General features: G+C 43.8%; 2 protein-coding genes across 8 annotated transcripts in view; one reads left to right on the top strand and one right to left on the bottom strand.

The window, feature by feature from the left end:
* The window catches only part of Luzp1 (leucine zipper protein 1), an 81,364-nt gene extending 70,866 nt beyond the window's left edge, over positions 1 to 10,498 (top strand). For 3 of the 6 annotated variants that reach the window (XM_021631468.2, XM_021631469.2, XM_060379283.1), the window contains 2 exons: positions 1,649 to 4,814; positions 6,275 to 10,498. In XM_021631468.2, the coding sequence (XP_021487143.1) occupies positions 1,761 to 4,814; positions 6,275 to 6,430 (3,210 nt within the window). In that variant the 5' untranslated portion in view covers positions 1,649 to 1,760 and the 3' untranslated portion in view covers positions 6,431 to 10,498. Of the gene's footprint in view, positions 1 to 1,648; positions 4,815 to 6,243 lie in introns of all 6 variants that reach the window. The other 3 variants (XR_009590549.1, XM_021631472.2, XM_060379284.1) reach the window with 3 other exon arrangements.
* A 950-nt stretch (positions 10,499 to 11,448) lies between these two features.
* Positions 11,449 to 20,276, bottom strand: part of Kdm1a (lysine demethylase 1A) — a 50,748-nt gene continuing 41,920 nt past the window's right edge. For both annotated transcript variants that reach the window (XM_021631466.2, XM_021631467.2), the window contains 9 exons: positions 19,850 to 19,984; positions 19,061 to 19,134; positions 18,219 to 18,330; positions 16,005 to 16,137; positions 15,257 to 15,444; positions 14,779 to 14,893; positions 13,360 to 13,487; positions 12,726 to 12,872; positions 11,449 to 11,932 (listed from right to left, as the gene is read on the bottom strand). In XM_021631466.2, the coding sequence (XP_021487141.1) occupies positions 11,747 to 11,932; positions 12,726 to 12,872; positions 13,360 to 13,487; positions 14,779 to 14,893; positions 15,257 to 15,444; positions 16,005 to 16,137; positions 18,219 to 18,330; positions 19,061 to 19,134; positions 19,850 to 19,984 (1,218 nt within the window). In that variant the 3' untranslated portion in view covers positions 11,449 to 11,746. The remainder of the gene's footprint in view (positions 11,933 to 12,725; positions 12,873 to 13,359; positions 13,488 to 14,778; positions 14,894 to 15,256; positions 15,445 to 16,004; positions 16,138 to 18,218; positions 18,331 to 19,060; positions 19,135 to 19,849; positions 19,985 to 20,276) is intronic.

The following is a 20,276-nucleotide window of genomic DNA, read 5'->3' as shown; positions in this document are numbered from 1 at the left end:
TGCCCTCTTCTGGTGCACAGGCACACATGCAGGTAGAATGCTGTATAAATAATAAAATAAAATAAAATAAAATAAAATAGGGGCCACGAACAGCAGGCAGCAATTAACATAATCAACTTCCCAACCTCAAACTACCCACCAGTCTCCCCTGTGATTCTAAGTTCTGTCCAATTGACAGTCAACACCACCCATCACAGCAGTGTTATATAATAGCCTTGAATTTGAAATTGAAAATGTGTCTTCTGCTAGTGCTGGCATATTCTGTGCCTGTGTCTCTGCCCAGTTCATGAAGGTACTCATGAGTTCATTAACCCCATTATGTTTGGTAGTTTTAGGGGGTATAAAACTCTAGTTTGACAGTTTACCTAAGTATTACCATGTCTTTTGTCTTCTACTTGGCACTCAGTGAAAGCTCAGATATTGTTTTTTCAAAGACTGTTGCTATGATTTGAATGTTTGTGTGTCCCACAAAACTCACATTCAAACTGAATCCTCCCCAACAGAATTAAAAACTGGGGCTTTTAAGAGGTGAACACTTGTCACCCTTAAAAAGGGGCTTAAGATCTTTTTTGTCCTACCACCATTCAAGTCCAAAGATTTAAGGTACTTTTAGCAGATACCAGGCTATACCTGGCAGAGAAGAACCAGCTGGTGGCTTGGACTTACATTTTCCAGCTTCCAGAACTTCGTCTGGTCTTTACAAATGATCCAGTGGCAGATGGTTTGCTAAACCAGCCAATTGGATTGCGACAGCTTTTAAAAGCCCGCTATTTTTATAAATTGTGGCTTTTTTTCTGTGTAACTTGTATCTGGGAGTAGATTTAACTTTATTCTGTTCAGGGCAGGATTTTTTTTTTTTCCTTTTTTTTGTAATTGTTAGAACAACTTTATTCAGAGGTTTGGGAAAAGGCTGGAGAAGTCCATGCTGTCTGCCGTCCTCAAAGATCTTAGAAGTGGCCCCATCGCTAAAAGCAGGGCAGGATTTTTTTTTTAAGTTTTTTTTTTTTTTTAACCAACTTGTTTCAGATATTCGTTCCTCCTTTGGTCTGCACACCCTCCCTTCCTTCTCCTTCTCCCACCTCAGGATTATTTAAGTGTTGTTACCAACATTTCACCACATCTTCTCTCTCATGAGGGCCCTTGGGAGAGAGGACTGTGCTGATTTTACAGCTAAGGAAAAAAGGCTTGCTCTATTTTATTTATTTACAGATTTATTTACTTACTTACTTAGTTTTTTCCAGACAGGGTTTCTCTGTGAAGCCTTGGCTGTCCTGGACTCACTTTGTAGACCAGACTGGCCTCAAATTCACAGAGATCCATTCCTCTCCGGGTGCTGGGAATAAAGGTGTATCTAGTCACTGTTTTTAAGTCAATACAGAAAGGGTAGAGATTGTGTGCATGGTAGATGTTCTTGTACTCTGCCATGAAAATTGGGGTTTCTTGCATTTTTATGGCATGCTGTGCTTGGGTATCAGCTCACTACCAGGCATACAGAACAGGTTTGTTTTGCAGGCTTACTCAAGGTAATCCATTAAAATTTGGAGTAGCTGTTATGTCCTTTGTACAAGGACTACAAGTTGGAGTTTTTATAGTCGAGCTAAATGCAGGTTTTTTATTTGCTGACATGCTTTCTGCTTTCATTCTGTAGACTGATAATGGTCTTCAGTTGTCAAAGAAGGTTGTGGATACCAAGAGAAAGGTGACCAGTTTCCCCAGTGCAGTTGGATGCCTCTAGCAGCCCACCTTGGCTGGCTGTAGACATGGCAGAATTTGCTAGCTACAAGGATGCTGCCTCCAGCCGCCACCTGCGGTTTAAGTTACAGAGCCTGAGCCGTCGCCTTGATGAGCTGGAGGAAGCCACAAAAAACCTTCAGAAAGCTGAGGATGAACTTCTGGACCTCCAGGACAAGGTGATCCAGGCAGAGGGCAGCAACTCCAGCATGCTGGCTGAAATTGAGGTGCTTCGTCAGCGGGTACTGAAGATTGAAGGCAAAGATGAGGAAATCAAGAGAGCAGAGGACCTATGTCATATGATGAAGGAGAAACTTGAAGAGGAGGAAAACCTTACCCGAGAGCTAAAATCTGAGATTGAGCGGCTTCAGAAGCGAATGGCTGATTTAGAGAAGCTGGAGGAGGCCCTGAGCAGGAGCAAGAACGAGTGTTCCCAGCTGTGTCTGAGCCTGAATGAAGAGAGAAATCTGACCAAGAAAATCTCTTCTGAGTTGGAAATGCTCAGAGTCAAAGTGAAAGAACTAGAGTCTTCGGAGGACCGCTTGGATAAGACTGAGCAGAGTTTAGTGTCAGAATTAGAAAAGCTAAAATCATTAACCCTGAGCTTTGTAAATGAGAGAAAATACTTGAGTGAAAAGGAGAAAGAAAATGAGAAATTGATAAAAGAGCTTACTCAAAGACTGGAGGAGAACAAGAAAATGAACCGAGATCATGTGAGAAATGCTTCCACTTTTCTGGAGAGGAATGACCTTCGGATTGAGGATGGCATCTCCTCTACACTACCATCCAAAGAATCAAGAAGGAAGGGCAGTCTGGACTACCTAAAGCAGGTTGAGAATGAAACCAGAGACAAATCAGAAAATGAAAAGAACCGTAATCAAGAGGACAACAAAGTGAAAGACCTTAACCAAGAGATTGAGAAACTTAAGACACAAATCAAACATTTTGAATCTTTGGAAGAGGAGCTTAAGAAAATGAGGGCTAAAAACAATGACCTTCAGGATAATTATCTAACTGAACTGAATAAAAACAAACTCTTAGCTAGCCAGCTAGAAGAGATAAAGCTTCAAGTAAGGAAACAAAAAGAGGTAGGAAATGGGGACATAGAAGGGGAAGATGCTTTTCTATTGGGCAGAGGTAGGCACGAGAGGACTAAGCTCAAAGGCCATGGGGCTGAAGCATCTGTGTCCAAACACACATCCCGGGAACTGTCTCCTCAACATAAACGGGAAAGGTTCCGGAACAGGGAGCTTGCTCTCAATAATGAAAACTATTCTCTAAGCAACAAGCAAGCTTCTCCCATTTTCACAAACAGAAGGGCAGCAAAAGCTTCCAATCTGGGAGTAGGTACAGACAGTGGGACTCAGGAGACAAAGAGAACTGAAGATCGAGTTGTACCTGGGTCCTCTCAGAGCGAAGGGAAAAAGGGTAGGGAGCAGCCATCAGTGCTTAGCCGTTACCCTCCTGCTGCCCAGGAGCATACCAAAGTTTGGAAGGGAACTTCCAGGCCAGGCACTGAGAGTGGACTTAAGGGAAAAGTAGAGAAGACAACACGAACATTTAGTGACTCCACTCATGGCTCTGTTCCCAATGACACAGTAGGGAAGACTTCTGATATTTCCTCTGAGGCCCACTATGGCAAGAGAGGACAGGTGCCTGGCAATGGAAATCAAGTAACTCAGTGTGCAGATTCTGGCTGTTCTAAAGTCATCGGGTCCCTATCCTCATCTCGAAGAGCCTCCTCAGAGGGGCTTTCTAAGGGCAAAAAGGCTGCTAATGGCCTGGAGGCTGATGCTAGTTTTTCAAATTCTAAAGCTCCTATTTTATCAAAATATCCTTATAGTTCAAGAAGCCAAGAAAATATCCTTCAGGGTTTTTCATCGCCAAATAAAGAAGGAGTTGATCAGTCTGTAGCAGTTGTGATGGAAGACAGTAGTCAGCATGAAGCCCTGAGGTGTCGTGTCATCAAATCCAGTGGCAGAGAGAAGCCAGACTCAGATGATGACCTGGACATAGAATCTCTTGTCACTGCTAAGTTGGTGAACACAACTATCACTCCAGAGCCAGAGCCCAAACTACAGGCAAACTCTAGAGAAAAGGTTAAGTCCCGAGGGGGACCTAGAACTGCCCTATTTGAAAATGATAAAAATGCTGCAATAGAAAATGAATCTCTGAAATCTACCAGAGCTTCCTCCAATGCTGTAGAATTCCCAGATGCTAATGGTGCTGGGGTAAAAAGCCAAAGGCCCTTCAGCCCCAGAGAGGCCTTGCGGTCTAGAGCAATCATAAAACCCGTTATTATCGATAAGGATGTGAAAAAAATCATGGGTGGATCTGGAACTGAGGTTGTATTGGAGAAGCAGAAGTCCACCTCTAAACCTGTGACAAGCAAAGTGACAAGCAGCATCACCATTTATCCCTCTGACAGCAGTGGCCCTAGAGCCATCCCAGGTGAGGCCCCAAGGGAGAGACATACATCCACCAGCAATATCCAGGTGGGGCCCCCAGAACTCACATCAGTTAGCAATCATGTCAGTTCCCCTCTTGAGCTCTCTATTCATAAACATGACATCACCTTGCAGCTCACGGAAGCTGAAAGAATAGGAGATGGGTCTCCAAAGAATAGACCAGAGACAGTGGTCTCTAGGAGCAGCATTCTAATCAAGCCATCAGATTCTGTGGAGAAGAACAGCCATGCCCCCCCAGCGGAGACAATCAGGTGGAAAAGCCACAGTGCATCTTCAGAGGTAGGCTCTTCAGACACCAGACACGTCACTGTGCGGAATACCTGGAAGAGTAAACGAGGCTTGAAATGTTCAGAAGACCCCCCAGCTCGAATAGGTAGAAACATGGAAACTACCAATGCCTACACACAGAGGTCTTCCACAGACTTCTTAGAACTTGAACAGCCCAGGTCCCACCCTTCTGAACAGGGTACTCGAAAGGTAGGAAATTCAGGGGATGCTCCTGAGCTCTCCTCAAGAAGGACCCAAAGTAGCCTCACTGCATCAGAGGTACTCAGCAGGAGGAATCGGATAGGAGATACCATCACTGCTGCCTCCTGGAACCACTCAGCAAGCATGGTGAGTCTCACTTTCCTTCCTCTATTTCCCTTAGCCTTGCTCTATCTGTTCTGCCCAGGATTTAGGGAAATACTGAGTCTCAGGTAGGTTGGCAGAAAGAAAGCCACGACTTCCAGAACCGCTCATCTAGTTTGTCTTCTCCATTTTGCTCTCACATGGAAGGGGAGGCAAACAGCAAACAGAAAATGGCACTTGTTCCATGGTTTGCCTGAGATTTCCAGACCAGTGAACAGGAAGCTCTTGGGTACCTGTAGGATGGCAGTGAAGTCAGGAGGTCTCTGTGGACAGGTAACAGATAGGGGAGAGGGCTGACCTTGGCCCTACTTCATAAGCCTTCCATTTCTTTTGTCCCAGACAGGCCTGGCCCATTATATTCTTCGAGAATAGTTCAGTATAGTTAAAGGACAGATGAATCTGGAAACAGCTGACTTTAAAACCAGAGTGTCAGAACAGAGTTTGGAGAAGGCCCCAGGAGTATCTTGGACCAGGACCCATGACCATGAAAATGTCTTACATCTAGACACACTATTACCTTTTAAAAATTCACATTAAATTTTATTTATTTAGTGTGTTTGGGTGTTTCTTCTACATGTATGTCTGTGTGTGTGCCTGGTACCAATAGAGGTGAGCAGAGAGTATCAGATCCCCTGGGACTGGAGTTACAGATGGTTGTAAACTGCCATGTGGGGGCTGGGAATGGAACCCAGATCTTCTGGAAGCACAGTTAGGGCTCTTAAACCACTGAGCCATCTCTCCAGCCCACACTAGTTGTTTTTGTTTTTTTGGTTTTTTGGTTTTTTTTGGCAGGTGACTGAGTTAATTAGACAAGCCTGTCAATGTTTTGGGTACTTAACTCTTAGCTTTACCCAGTGTCCCTTAAAACAGCCCTGTGAACAGTGCTATCCTTTTTTTCACATGTGAATAGTAAAGATGAAGGTCAGACAAAATGCTTTATTCAAGGTCACCTGGATGAGTAAAAACAAAGACTCAAGATTGGAACCTAAGATTTCCTGTAGATTCCGTGCCTCTCTACCCCGGACATCTGCCTTTTCTGCTCATATTCAAAAGAATATTGGCAAGGCAGAATCCAAGAGTTGGGGAAAAGATGGATATCTAGGGCCCTGAAGAGTTGGCTTATCTGAGTTTCCAGGCCATGGGACAGGCCATGGGCTAGAATGATGTAAGGGGGAAGAAGACATGTGGCTTTTTCATAGATCATATATAAGAAATAAAGAGCTGCCTAACTTTCTCTTCAGCATACTCCTGCCATGCAGCAAGGAAATGGTTTTTCACACGTGTCACTTGTGGGTCTTGCTCCCATATTTCAGTTCTAAGCTCTGGCCTGTAAGTGTGCAATCTATGCCAGGTGGGTGAACATCCCATTGTGGCAGGTGAGGGTGTCTCATTCCTTCCTGTACTGTCTTTGCAGCTCATTTTTTGCTTATTACTCATTGGCACAGGAGGAAGGGGAAGATGGCACATTTGTTATCAGCAGGCGAGTGCACAACGCCCTGGAGCATTCTGAACTGCCTGGGAAGCAGGGGCTGCCAGAGCCTGAGCGAGTCTGGACTGAGGAGCGACTACAGCCAGCCAGGCCTTATGCTGAGGAAGACTGAGCCAGCTAGGTGAAGTCTACTGTTTCTTCTCTCCTCCTGCTTCTCAGCTCCTCCCCATCCCTGGCCTGTGAAGGACCCAAGGCCAGTTAACCAGGCTAGACACAAAGGCCTTGGCTGGGAGACTATAGAGAGCCAGGCTATATGGCTCAGGTAATTTTTGCCAGTTGTCCAGATAGGATCAGAGACTACAAACCAGTCACTCAGGCCCAGCCTTCCCTGATGCATGAGGAGTCCTCTCCTATCTCTGTCCCTAAGGTAGCATGGGACCACTCTCTGACCCCCAAACGGGAAGTTACAGAAACCATCACCATATAGAGGTAGCCAAAAGCTCTCGTCTCTGCTCCTAAGTGAGTAGTTTGTGTATCAAAGCCCAGTCCCTTTTGCTGTGTAGTTGATGCCCTGATTTTTTTCCTCACCATATCCTTTTTGTTTGCCCTGAGGGGGACTACCCTCACCCCAAAGAACACATTGAGAATTATCAACCAGTATTTCCATCTAGGGGGCTTACATTCCTTCATCTTTTTCTTGAGAATTTGGAAACAAAAAGGGTCTGTGCTGCTGCTCCTAAATAATTATGGGACCACCCTTATGTTGAAGCTTCCCTGATCTGACTTTTGGCTAACCAGTTTCTTGGGGGCAGAGCATGATACCAAATGGAATGACACCATCCTCCAGCTCCAGCTCTCAGCTCACCTTCCACAGGCATCAGAAACAGATCTTATGCATCTCCTTTCCTGGGCACCAACACTGCTGCTGGCATCACCTTTGCTCTCTCTGGGGGCCGGAAACTTCAGCTGACTTCATCATTCTCATCTTGGGAAAATCTCTAGACTGAGCTGGCTGACCCAGCATACTCTGCCTTCTAGGAAGTGCCCAGCAAATGGAAAAGCAAGAACAAGTGAATTCCTTTAGTCACTCCACAAGCAATAGCTCCATGAAAGGCATGGACTGACTGCTCCCTCTCTTTTCTCCTCCATCCCCTGTGGAGGAGGCCTTGCACTTTACCATGCTAACTGCTGACGCACCGTTCCCACAAGAGCAAGCCCTTGGTATGAGTAGACCATTATTTCAGTGATTTCATTGGAGGAAAGCCAATACCTGCCTGTTGAAGGCCTCAGATTTATGCAGTTCAAAGTGCATTAAGCCTTTTAGGAAGGCAGATAAATAAACTTTTATCTCCTTATACCAACCACATGGGGAGATTAAGAATTGTTTGCTTGTTGCTGAATTTTCTGAAGCATTTTCAGTTCAAAGGGACCCTCCATGGCTACCTTTGTGAAGTGGATGTCATTGCCTTATCACTGGACTAGAAGTCTGGAAAGCCACATTTTCCCATCCCTCCTAGTTTTGTTACTCTGTGCTCTGTGACCTTAGGCAAGTCAAGTCATTGTCTTCTTTGGAGCCTCTGTTTCCCCATCTTTAAAAAATGAGTCTTTGTTGTTTTTGTTTGTGCATGCGCACACACATGTGCCACACGCAGATGCACGCTGGGGATGAACCTAGGAGCTGGGGATGAACCTAGGAGCTGGGGATGAACCTAGGAGCTGGGGATGAACCTAGGAGCTGGGGATGAACCTAGGAGCTGGTGTGGTAGGCTATGCTGTTTCGCAGTTCAGAACAAGTCCTCTGGAGTGGATGACCTCTAAGGCCTTAACATTGGTGTTGTATACTTGTTTCACCAATCAGCGTGAACTGACTCTTGCTTTTGGAAGGTGGTGTCCACAGGAGTCTAGGGAACATCTTTCTGCCTTCAGTTGTCTTGGTTTTCCTGCTTTCTCCTTTCCTCACGCTTCTGTCCGGGGATGCGCTCCAAGAAGTCTGTAAGGCCTGCTCTCCGAGGTGAAGGGACTGGACTGGGTAGTCTCAGGTCTGTGTGGCACCAGTGCCGTGTTTCCCAGCTTTCAAGCTAGGCGCTGTCTACAACACAAGTCTGTCTGATTCCTGTTCCTGTGCCTCTCCTGTGAATTTCCTGGCAACAGGGAAGACTCGGCATCCTCAGGGACACTGAGTAGTCTCCTTTCTACCCTTACTCAGCACACACACTGGCACTCATCTGCCCTTCTTGTCTGCATCAGACTCAGCCATCCTGCCAGGTGTGGAGAGGTCTACCTTGTTTTGTTTGTCGTCCCCTCCTCGTCCCCCTTACACGCAACACACACACAAAAGGGACAGGAATGACTAGCTAGCACTTCTGTTTTAATGGCATTTTGCTAACCTGAGGGCATTGCCATGTGTCTTGCCTCCACATCCCAACTTGATGTACAACTAGGATTAAGTGTTTTCAAGATCTGTTCCTGCTGCTGCTTTTGGGTCACTGGCCAGAAACTCCTTCATTCAAGGCTGCAACGTCTCGCTTGCAGTACCCCTGCCCCTTTCCTGTACCAGTTGGCAGCCCTGAGAGTTCAAAGGAAACAGACCTCTGTGGTGTTCCACTGAAGAGTATAGGAAATTAAGTCTGTGGCTCTTTTCTGCTGACAGAAACAGAGGGGCACCAAGCCCTGCCTCAAAAGGTCTCGCCAATAATTTTTGTCTTTGGGTGTTGAGCCCTGGATTCTGGTGCTGTAGCTCCTGGTGCCAAAGTCTGGATCTTTCCACATTGTAGCAGCACCAACACCTGCTGTTCGAGATGTTCTGTGGAAAAGGAACAGCTGTGGGCTGCCATTTTGAAAATCTGAGTGCAATAGCATTTGATTGTAACAATTATTTCAGGATATTTTGTTTTTTTAATCTGCATACTTTGTAGAACCGCTATAAAGTATATTTTCTCTTTAAATGTCTTTAGCATTGCAGACAACGTTTACACTAAGCAAATGAAGGCTGGAGGGTCCAAGTTCCACTGGGCTTCATATGGATGGATAGGCTGATTCCAAGGTTGGAAGGCACATTCCTTCTGAAACCACCAAGATGTAATCTTTGGGCCTAAGCCAGATGCTAGAGGAAACCTCCAAACAGAAGAATGACTGGTAGTCAAACTGTTGTCTAATCAAGCCAAATATTCCCTTAGTCCCCGCCAATAGACCCACTTTTATGACAAGTGCTTCTCTTCTACAGTCTGGGTCGATGGCTACATTGAGCCAACAGGTATGTGTCTGTGAGAGTTCTGAATAGAACAACCTGGTTCTAAAACTGCTTGGCTGGAGGATAGAGAGCTGGCTAAATGCCAAGAGCTGGTGTCTTCCACCAGCCGGTTTTCCACCAGCTGCTGTTACCAGCCACTCTGGTACTGAAACAATCAGAAAAGGCTGCAGGGTGGCAGGCAAGGAAGCTGTGCCAACTCTGTTTGTGTGGCAGTGAAACAGTTCAGAGTATGAGCTTAAAGGGATTTGTGTGGGGCCAAGGCTACAGGCAGGCAAGCTTGCACACCAGTCACCCCTCGTGGCAGGGGCTAGTGCCTAGATTGATAGTGGACTTCTTGTCCTGGGCAGTGTTAGTTGTTTAGGTTTCATGGGTCAGTAAAGGAACAGGGATGCAGAGGCTGGCCACTGGCCACCTCTGTTGGCATGGGTTTCTTCTCTGACAAAGACTGCTTTGTAAGAGCTGCTTTTTAGGGATTATCTTTTAAACACCCTGAGTGGGGAACAGGGTTCTCCTCAACCACCTCAACCAAGGTCATAGGAAAGAGGTCCTATTTTCCTGCTGCTTCACAGCTCAGAACATGTATTGAATGGAATGTATTTTTAAGAGAAAAAGTCTATTTTTTTGTATTTTAAAGATTGAGAGGGCTAGGAAGACAGAAAGCCCTTAAATAAACTTACGCATGAGGTCCTTTGCTGCGGCCTCAGCTCTGTTGGTCCACACTTACTTGCCCAGGCAGGTGGCTCTGGCTTCACCTCTGCCCCTTGGAGTGTAGATGCAGCAGCTTCAACATTCCTGCTCCAAGCATGGGACCAGAGAGACCAGAAGCTGCCTCTGGAGAGCAGGGCACAGCCACAGGCAGTGGCTCAGGGCTCCTTGGGTGCATGTGTATAGCTGAAGCTGCCTGTCTGCATGTATCCTTTGGCTGTAATGCTCTCTGTTGGCTCTGCAGCACAATATTGTAACCAATAAAGCTCCCTTGTTTCCACATGCTCCTGTGAGTCAGTGATGCCAGTTTTGTCAGTGATTTCTCGAAACAGCTGTTCCGAGTTGGTGCTGCTGTTGTGGAGTTTCACAAATTTAGGTAAAATCCACAGTTAAAACTAGCGCTGCCTCTCTCTCTGCTCTTTTCCCTTGTCTGTTGTCAAAGATAATTTCTCATAAATTACATGCCTTTAATCCCCAGGACAACCAGGGATACACAGTGAGACCCTGTCTTAAAAGTATCAGTCACTGACTGCTTCAGACACCCTCGTGAACACCCTTCAAGGGGTACTTCAAGCACTTTCCACTGCAGTGGTAATCACCTTTTTTGTCCTGGCTATATATAAAAATAGCCCATAGAGTGGTGGGGAACTTCACAGATACTATTATTTAGAGTTTTGAATAGGGAGATTAGATTTGGGCTCTGGGTACAGCAGCCTTGTAGAGGAGACAGTTCAACTACCAAGGTGCTCTGTCAACACAGATGAGCACTAGTGCATAAAAAGTGCAAAGGGGAAACATTCCCTTGGAACCTCCCATTTAATGGACTGCCGTTAAGAATTATTATGTGGCTGGAGAGATGGTTTCATGTTTAAGAGCACTTGAAGCTCTTGGAGAGGCCCCAGAGTGGGTTCCCAGCACCCAAACAAAGGGTCACAGGCACGAGGCATGTGGGCCTGATCAAACCATGTGTTGATTATATGCCTTCCCCCTTACACAGACCTGGAGAAAATACATATGCTATTGTCAAAGGGAGAATTTACATTCCTAAAGGAGCAACGCTTTGCTATAAGAGAGATGGCCCAGTGGTTAAAGACACATGCTGTTCTCACAGATGACCTGAGTTTGGTTCACAAGCCTGTCACCAGCTCTAGGAGATCCAATGCCTCTAGCGTTCGTGGGCCCCCACATAAGTGCACATACCTACACAGACACAAAATTAAAAATAAATCTTCATATAAAATTATTTTCAAGTTTTATTCTCAAAATATATTAAAAAAACAAACAAACAAACACCAATAGACTAAGAGGTTATCTCACAGCACTTGCTTGTCTCAGTTTTTATGGAGAAGCAATTCCAGATTAATGGGTAGGTTCCTCTCTGTGCTGTCAAAGGAGCCAGCCTCTGCTGTCAAACTAAGAGCCCCCCAGCAGCTGATGACGTGGAGTTCCTCAGCAGGACCTAATATTGCTAGAAGGGCTTGCTTACATGGCAGATGACATATCCATTGGCCTCTTTTTTCAGAACCATCTGTCTCACATGCTTGGAGACTGCTGTGCAGGGACACCTGGTGTGGCCTGACGAGGCAAAGTGTACATGGCTCCCAAAAACTGGTCTGCAATCCTTCCTGCCTCTCGAAGCCCACTCAGTAGAGCACCATGGACTGTAGCTGGGTAGTTCCGGATTGTATGTTCTCCAGCAAAGAAGAGTCGTGGAATTGGCTGTTTTGGGGGTGGGGTGCAGAGAAAAATCAGTAACTTCATCGTGTTTAAATTGCCAAGTTCCTGTTCACTTCTGAAGTCTAATCAGCTTCCACCACTGGTTTTACCAGTTTACCAAAGTTTTATTTCATGTAGTACCTGCTGGCTAAGACTGCCAAGGGCACATTCATAGGCAGGAATGTGTTTGACTTCCTGGTTCAGAGCAGACACTAAGCCTTTGGGTTGTGATATTTGAAGAATACTCTAGAAGAAGGCTTAGCATATTCTACATAAGAACTTCTCTTACACAGGCCCTACAAAGCCCTAGTGACTCAGACCTCTGTAAACCTACAAGCTGCCGCAAAATTAGGTACAATTAAAAATAAGACCAAAAAAAAAAAAAAAAAAAGGTTTTGTGCCTATGGAGGTGGAAGAGGGTGTCAGATCCCCTGAAGCTGGCTGGAGTTATAGGATGCAGTAAGCCATCCAGTGTAGGTGCAGGGGACTCATCTCAGGTTGTCTGGAAGAGTAGCAGCCACTCTTAAATGCTAAGCTGTTTTTCTAGTCCCCAAATAGGACTTTTTAAGGGGTAAAAACTGAGCAAGAAGAAAAATTGCTGACTTGCACATGCTCTAGACTCTCACTTCTAATCCAGGTATATTTATGAAGCTCTTTATTTTGAAAGTATCTAAAGAGGGAATGACTAAAGTCATCAGCCAGAGATGACTAAAGTCATCAGCCAGAGATAGAATTTCTATCCTGAGCTTCTGGTCTCTCACCAAATAGGCTCAGACACAGATTTCTAGTTTCTCACCTGTGGGGCACCTGGAATTGAGGGACCAGGAGTGATTGGCTGAGCCATTAAATCATAGTCATTTCCAGAAGATCCTGCAGCCACATAGGAATAGGAGCCCCGGGCCCACGGATCAGCACGCCAACGAGATACCACAGTTTCCTTGGGCTACATAAAGGAAGAACCATGAGTGAATCACTACTGATACCAGGACAAGTCAACCATCTCTGAAAAGTAGGAAGGACCCATGTAAAAGACAAGATAAGTAGCTGGGTGATGGATGCTGCTGCTTTGGATGCAGAAGCAAGAGGATCCATGTTGTCTTGTTCTCTGACAGACAGCACTTCCTTCTTACATCTCATATCATCTTACCAACAAATTCTCTTAAGACTCCCCAGTGTATTCACTTGAGTTAAGCTACTTGTGACGTAACCTCACGGGAGTATTCACTTGAGTTAAGCTACTTGTGACGTAACCTCACATACAAAAGAGAAACAGCCAGCAGCTGTAATTCTTAGTTTCACACATTAAAATTCATGTCCATTCTGACATGGAATGTCCTGGCTAACATTAGAACTTAAGCTACAAACTACAATTAGGCCAAACCCTAGTTTAGTTGTAAGCTGTGCCCCTGGTTGTCCACTCACTCACATACCTGTGGTACTGCACTGCTACCAAAAATCCCTTTGAGAATGGCCAGGCACCGGCCGACAATTACATCATCACTAATGTTCTCCATGATGCCAGCAGCTTCTCCGGCCACCAGGGCCAATAGTATTGGAGCTGGGGAAACAAAAGGACAATTCCAGGGTTTTCCTATACTTTTCTTGAAAGTGTTAAGAGAACAAAGTCACCGAGCCATGTACCAAACAAAGCTGAAAAGAAGCTACTGTTCTGAACTCTGTTCCTAGAAACTGACCAATGGGCACTTCATTTGTCTGACTTCCAAAAGTCAAAAAGGAAAAATGTTTCCATACTTACGTATAGAATTTTTAGTCCTGACCACTTAAGGTGGTTCCACAGCAAGAGCAAGCAGCATCTTTTACCTAACTCAGACCCTTCATAGCTACATCATACCTTCAGTCCTCCATTTGGTGAGTGTATAAGCTTGCATGCACCAAAGGACTACTTAGTTCCTTGGGTGTGAAAGACACAACCTCTACTAGAGTTAAAAGGTAAGTAACCATACATATAGAATCATGACCTCTGGTAAAGCTATGATAATACAGGACATAGTAAAGAGAATAATGGGGATTTAATTCAGATTCTAGGCAACAGGAATATGTGCCCTAAATACATATATATTCAGGCTGAGCTAAGTGAGGGAGACAGTGAATGAGAAGAAACACACAAAGCAACCTATAGAGCCCAGGATTTGAAAACAGTTTTAAGTTCCTAGAGCTGGGAGTGGGAATAGACAGGGGAGAACAGAAGGGCTATATTGTGAGGGTCTTAGGAAAGCCTTGGTAAAAAATCTGTCCTTCCCTTTAGCAATACAAAGCAATCGACATGCAAAATAATCAACAGAAGCAGGGATACTACTACTAGCAACTGTTACAGGAGGTGACAGTGGCCTGGACATGGATGGGGGGTAAGGAATGCTACGGAGATGCCATGAGGCTGGCATTATGCCATGAGGCATGGCAGGACCAGATGGCCTGCATGGAACCAGGGAAAAAGCATGGTGCCCCCTCTGTGTATGACTGTCCCTTCACCAGGGAGGGAGTGACAGTGGTCAGAAACATGCCTGTGCTGCTAAGCAGTTCCTGGAAGAGGGAACTGAATATACTTATTTAGTTCTCTAGTTAATCAACTGATTATAAAGTGATAGGATGGGAGACAGGAACAAAAACACCTCTTAAGGAGGTCATCTAAGTTTGAAGGCAAGCATGATCTAACAGTCTCAGAATACTGTTTCTTAATTTTTACATGTTTCTTCAAAACACTGTGAAGGGATTTATTTTAGGATTGGCTTATTAATGGAAAAAATTAAGGCACATACATGAGAAAACTCCCAATATTCTTAAATCTGTATGTTTCCACAAGAACACAAAAAAATTAAAATAGCAGTTACCTTTATATAGGTTCCAGAAGAGGAAGAGCTCGCCCCTGCTAGCAGTAGTACTGCCAACGTGCCCGAACAAATTGACACTTGGATCCCAGAACACCCGGTCAAAACATAACACCACCTACCACAGGAAGGGAGCATATGAGCTGGCTTCGGAGAGACTTCTTTCTGTAAGCATCACTGTGCCTCTCGGGTCATAATTCTTAGACTTTTTAACCACTCCAAATCTACTACCAATGTAAAAGGAGAATCCTATTTCATTATTTATGATGCAATTTATGACCTTTAGTAGGCTTGGGGTTACAAAAATAAGTGTAATTAATAATATATATTACAACCAGACACTGACTTATGCACTGCCAAGCCTCAGGCTTGGAATCAAGCAGCTGAGGGCACAGCAAACGTGACGAATGCAGGCCCCTTTCCTCACTGATGCTAGTGGACACCAAACATTAGGCTATTTTGGAGGAGGAGAACACAGCACCTTGTTAAGGTTGCCAAAGCCCATCCTTTGGACTGCAGATGTTTTCCACTCAGGAAGAGGCGGCACAAACTGAACAGCTGGTGGCTGCTGCTTCAACACTCCCAGGGGAAGGGTACAGAGAACTGCATCACACTTATAAATAAAGGTTTGACTTGTGGAGCGTGTGTTCACAGCAATCACTTCACATCCTAGAAAAAGTAGGAAAACAATTGGTGATGAGGATGGCATTGTGGCCAATAGGATTGACATGCTTTTTTCCTTCATTTTTTCAAACAAGAATACAGAAGAGGTAAGCCTATGGATGCCAGGATTTAAATCCTCAGTCAATAAAGAATCCTTGATTGCACTAATGAGATAGTGGTTACCTGTTCACTAAGGATGATAACTTGAAGCCTGTGGTACAAAGCCTCAAACTATGGAGGTACACTGTAATGATTAGCTTGATCTCTAAGTTGAGACCAGAATTATGTCACTATTATTTTACCTAATGTTTTTTTTTTTTAATAACAATACAGATTTATTAACAGTGAGAGTAAAAGTATAGAAAACACCTATAAAAGACTGGGGGCCAACAAGCAGTTGATAAGCCCAAGGATGAATGTTCATACAACTATATATACGTATATCTTTTTCATCAATTCACTGTAAACATGAATTCTACAAAGTTTACAATTAAAAAAAAAAGGTTGTAAAAAACTAGTCCTGTTTTCATGAAGGTACTCTACCTTCCTATATAACAGGCACGTACCTGAGGCTGTGTAGCGAACCTGTCGCACTGCTGTGTTCAGTTTAATGTCCAGGCCTTCAGCTAAAGCCACAGGCACACATGAATAGCCATTCCTTACTGTCAGGTGGCTTCCAGTAAACTCAAAGTCATCATCCTAAAAGGAAAAGGAGGGGGACATTATATACTTTTAAAATATAATTACACCATTTGCAAACGAAGAGCACAACTTCATGCACTAGTTAATGAAAAAACAACAAAACAAAACGTGTATGGGTTTTTACTTGCATGTGTCTGTGTACCACATGCATGCAGTATCTGTAGACGCCAGAAGAGGGTGTTGGATACTCTGGGACCGGAGAGACACATAACTGCCATGTTGGTGCTGGCAATCAAACCCATAACTGCTGAGCCATGTATCCAGCATCAAACAGCATCTTAAGATTAAACAGCTACTCAGTATTCAAGTTTAACTGCCTAAGGAAACTGACTGATCTGTCCCTAATCTCCATGAAGTTTCTTTTGTCCCTAGATAATGATCAGCACATTCCTATACCACCAAGTTCAGACCATCTATCCACAGAGGTGGGATAGAGACACAGATGATCAGAAAGCACAAAAAGCTGATCCATTTGCTTCCTTACAGCATTATAGATGTGCAAGACATCAGATTCACTGCCATAATTATTTTCTTTTAAAAGCAAAATCTATTTTTAGTCCTTAAACTGAGTTGAAGAAGATTTCCAAAACCAGTTGGTCAAGTTGGGCAAAGGCAGGCCACAGCCATAAAGAAGCTCCAGAAACAGTATCAAGCTGGGGCTGGAGAGATGGCTCAAAGGTTAAGAACACTGCTTTTCCAAAGGTTCTGAATTCAATTCCTAGCAATGACACTGTGGCTCACAACCATCTATAATGGTGTGCAGGCGTACATGCAGATAGAATACACTGTATAATAAATCTTAAAAAACAAACGATCAAGCCCAGGTCTACCCTGGAAGCTAAGAGTATCCCACATGGTCTAAAAACTCCTGGGGAGTGGATTATTGGCAGCAAAATTTTATAAGCTCAGGTGAAAAGGACAGTTTTTCAGTACGTAAAAGTACAGACGGAGCTACAGGGATAATAATGATAGCCCATGTGCACTAGAGGCCATAGGGTCAAGCCAAAGAGTAGAAGAAAACATTGTATGTATCTGAGAAATGAGCTCTCACAACTTAAAAAAAGACAGCCAGACTGTTAAAGGCCTGGAATATCTGAACATATTTTACTGAAAGAGGGCTCAGGGCAGCTGAAAAGTATGAAGATACTGGAATAGTGGTCCTTCCAGGTCTGACACTGAGTATCTCTGAGAATGTGAAGCACATGGATTGCCAGACTTAGGAGGTGAAAGCAACCCAGTATGCAGTTCAGAAGTTTTTTTTTAAAACAGGGCTAGGGTATATAGCTTAGTGGCAGAACAATTACCTGATAGGTACATAGCCCTAAATTTGATCCCTAGTACCACCAGAAAACAGCCAAGCAGAGACTACTTTCCATAAGATTTTTTTGGGGGGTTTTTGGGGTAGTCAGAGAAAGGGTTTCACTATGTAGCTCTGGTTGTTCTGTAACTCCATATATCTGCCAGGCTGGCCTTGAGCCTGCCTCTGCCTCCCAAGTGCTGGGATTAAAGGTGTGTGTGACCATGCCCAGCTCCACTCATACTTTTTTATGATAAAAATATCAATATTCAGAGCACATACCTTTCTTTACTACTAATAATACCCTCCCCCCATGTTTATCTCTACAGCAGAGCTGTAATAAAGGGATAAACTACCTAAGGGTAAGTGAAGTCACTGACAAAGATAATTTGCAATGAAACTACAGGACAAGCTAAAGCAGGATTGGGAGGAGGGGGCAACTGGATGATGGAAATATTCTGTATCTTTTATGTTTTTAGAGACAAGGCCCTCACTATGTAGGCCATGCTGACCTTGAGCTTGTTAATTTTTCTGTCCCTGCCTCCAAAGCCCTAGGATGACACCAGGGTAAAATGTTCTATATTCTAACTTTGGTGGTAGCTTATGATGAAGCAAGCTTGGCAAATCATCAGGCTCCTTGCTTAAGATGTATGGATTTCACTGTAATTCTGTCTCCTCCTGATGCTGTGTACAAGAACAGACAAAAACAGACAAGCAGACAAAGGCACATGTACATGCTCACACACACGCACACACACAGTAAATGATAAAGAAATCTTACCTGATCCCAATGTTTAAGAGAGAGGGTAGAGAGAGGTGTGGCATTAGCAAATTCAAGATTTGCGAAATGCCAGTCAAGTATTTGTCTGTCTCTTGATGACAGATATACATCACTGAAAAAATAAGGGAGCAAAGGGTTAACAAAGACATCACTGCTAGTCTCAGTGAGCTCAGCAATCTGGACTCTAAGGTGGAGACTGTGCTTGTGCCTAGTAAGTCACAGAACAGAGTCTCAGCCATGTCATTAACTGCTCTATCCCTCATGTCTAGAAAGCAGCGTCAAGCTCAGCCCAGCTCAGCAAATTATCGTGGAGTCACCTTTGTCTAAAAAAAAATTTCCTCATACCAAGTCTTCATACATCATAAAAGCATATGCTCTGTCTCAAATCCTAAGAGCAGGCTTTAACGCAAAGAAGGTAGCATCTCTGCCTACAAGAGACAGGGCAGATGCATGTGGAGCATCATAGTAGCATAAAGCCACTGTGTGGACCCAGTAGAAGTACAGATATAGTCAGTCATTCTCCCCCAAACCTTTCAAGTGTAAAGCAATAGGACTTTTTCTTTTAAATCACACTCAAAGGACAATTTCCATGTAGGACAGTTTCATCTCAATACCAGGTTTTGTGGAGAAGGGCTAACTTTAGATACTGAGCATTCTTATACACTAAAATGTGGGTAGAGGACTACAAACCTGACAAGTGGCCCATGTTCACACAGTGTCCACTCAGCACATAGTCTAATACACTCGCGTAAGTAAAAGCTCATCGTTTTATTATCTTTTAAACTGAGAACAAGGAGAGAGAGCAAAGCTGTCATTCTTAATGTCTGGATTTCTTTCCGTACCTTGGAGGATTGGCTTCCAATTCTTGAAGTTTTTCTTCTAGCTTTCCCTGTGTCTCAGCTAATTCATCATATTCCTGACAGAAATTTAAAAAAAAAAAACGAATATGATTTATCAGATATTTATCCTAGTTTATATGTAATGTATTTCCTATATACTCATATCTTGTCTACACAGTATGATTCAATTTAAGGCTGGGGTCAGATCTTAGGGGTGGTTTTTTTTTTTTTTTAAATCCTGGAAACGGGGGCTACAATCAGTATGTAAAGTGAATAATTTAATAAAATTATTATGGTACTGGCATAAAAAGAAAAATAGATCGTGGAAACAAGCTGTGAATCTGCTGTAAGATAGGGCAGGAGGGAAAATGATAAAAAGCACTAGCAGTGCGCTCAAAGCAAGTTTGTGAAAAAACAGCATTTACCATGCTCTTGGCACCTGTCATGGCCTGGTATGGGATTCCTTAGAAACACAGTTCATTTAAGCTTCACAAGGACTCTCCAAACTATATGTTACTAATAATATGCTTCAGATGAGGTGACATAAGGAGACCAAGGTGTTAGGGGTCACCACGTGAGATATTTAAACCACACAGCCTAACTTCAAATTCTACACACATTACCATTCTCAAGTGTCAGGAAACACCAATCTCACACAATACTGAGCCATTAAATCTCCATGGCTCTTAAGGTACCAAACTCTTTCTGCTAGTACAGACACTTGACACTGGCTAAGGGCTCTTTCTTTTCTCTTCACCTCTACCTTACTTTTCAGGGCAAGAAGGCACTGACCTTGCAAAGGGCAGTCAGGTCCCTGTGCTTGCTTTTCACTAGGAACTCAGCTGTAATATCTCTCGGTGGCTTCACTTCCGATGCTTCTTTGTATTGCTGATGGAGTTCTTTAATTTTCTCCTTCAAATTTACCATCTAAGATGGAAAAGTAAAAAAAATTCATACTAAATAAGAATGTAATTCATTCCCAAATAACACACACTCTTGGCATTGGCTCTCCCTGTTGTGAAAGATCCTTGGAATTTCTGAATATCTGTTCTGTATCATGCCATCTGGGGAAACGTTTTACAGAAGTTTCTACAACACTATCAGAAAACAAAGACAGATTCTTGTCTTCTAAAATAAGAGAGGAAAAGGAATATTCCATTTAAGAAAAAAACACACCAAACAACCTACTACCAATTTAAATTTATTTTGGGAAAACAGC

This window comes from Meriones unguiculatus, chromosome 3 (assembly GCF_030254825.1).
Source record: "Meriones unguiculatus strain TT.TT164.6M chromosome 3, Bangor_MerUng_6.1, whole genome shotgun sequence".
In the NCBI taxonomy this organism is placed as follows: Eukaryota; Metazoa; Chordata; class Mammalia; order Rodentia; family Muridae; genus Meriones; species Meriones unguiculatus.
The sequence above is the reverse complement of the archived record's forward strand: the minus strand, read 5'-3'. Positions and strand labels throughout refer to the sequence as shown.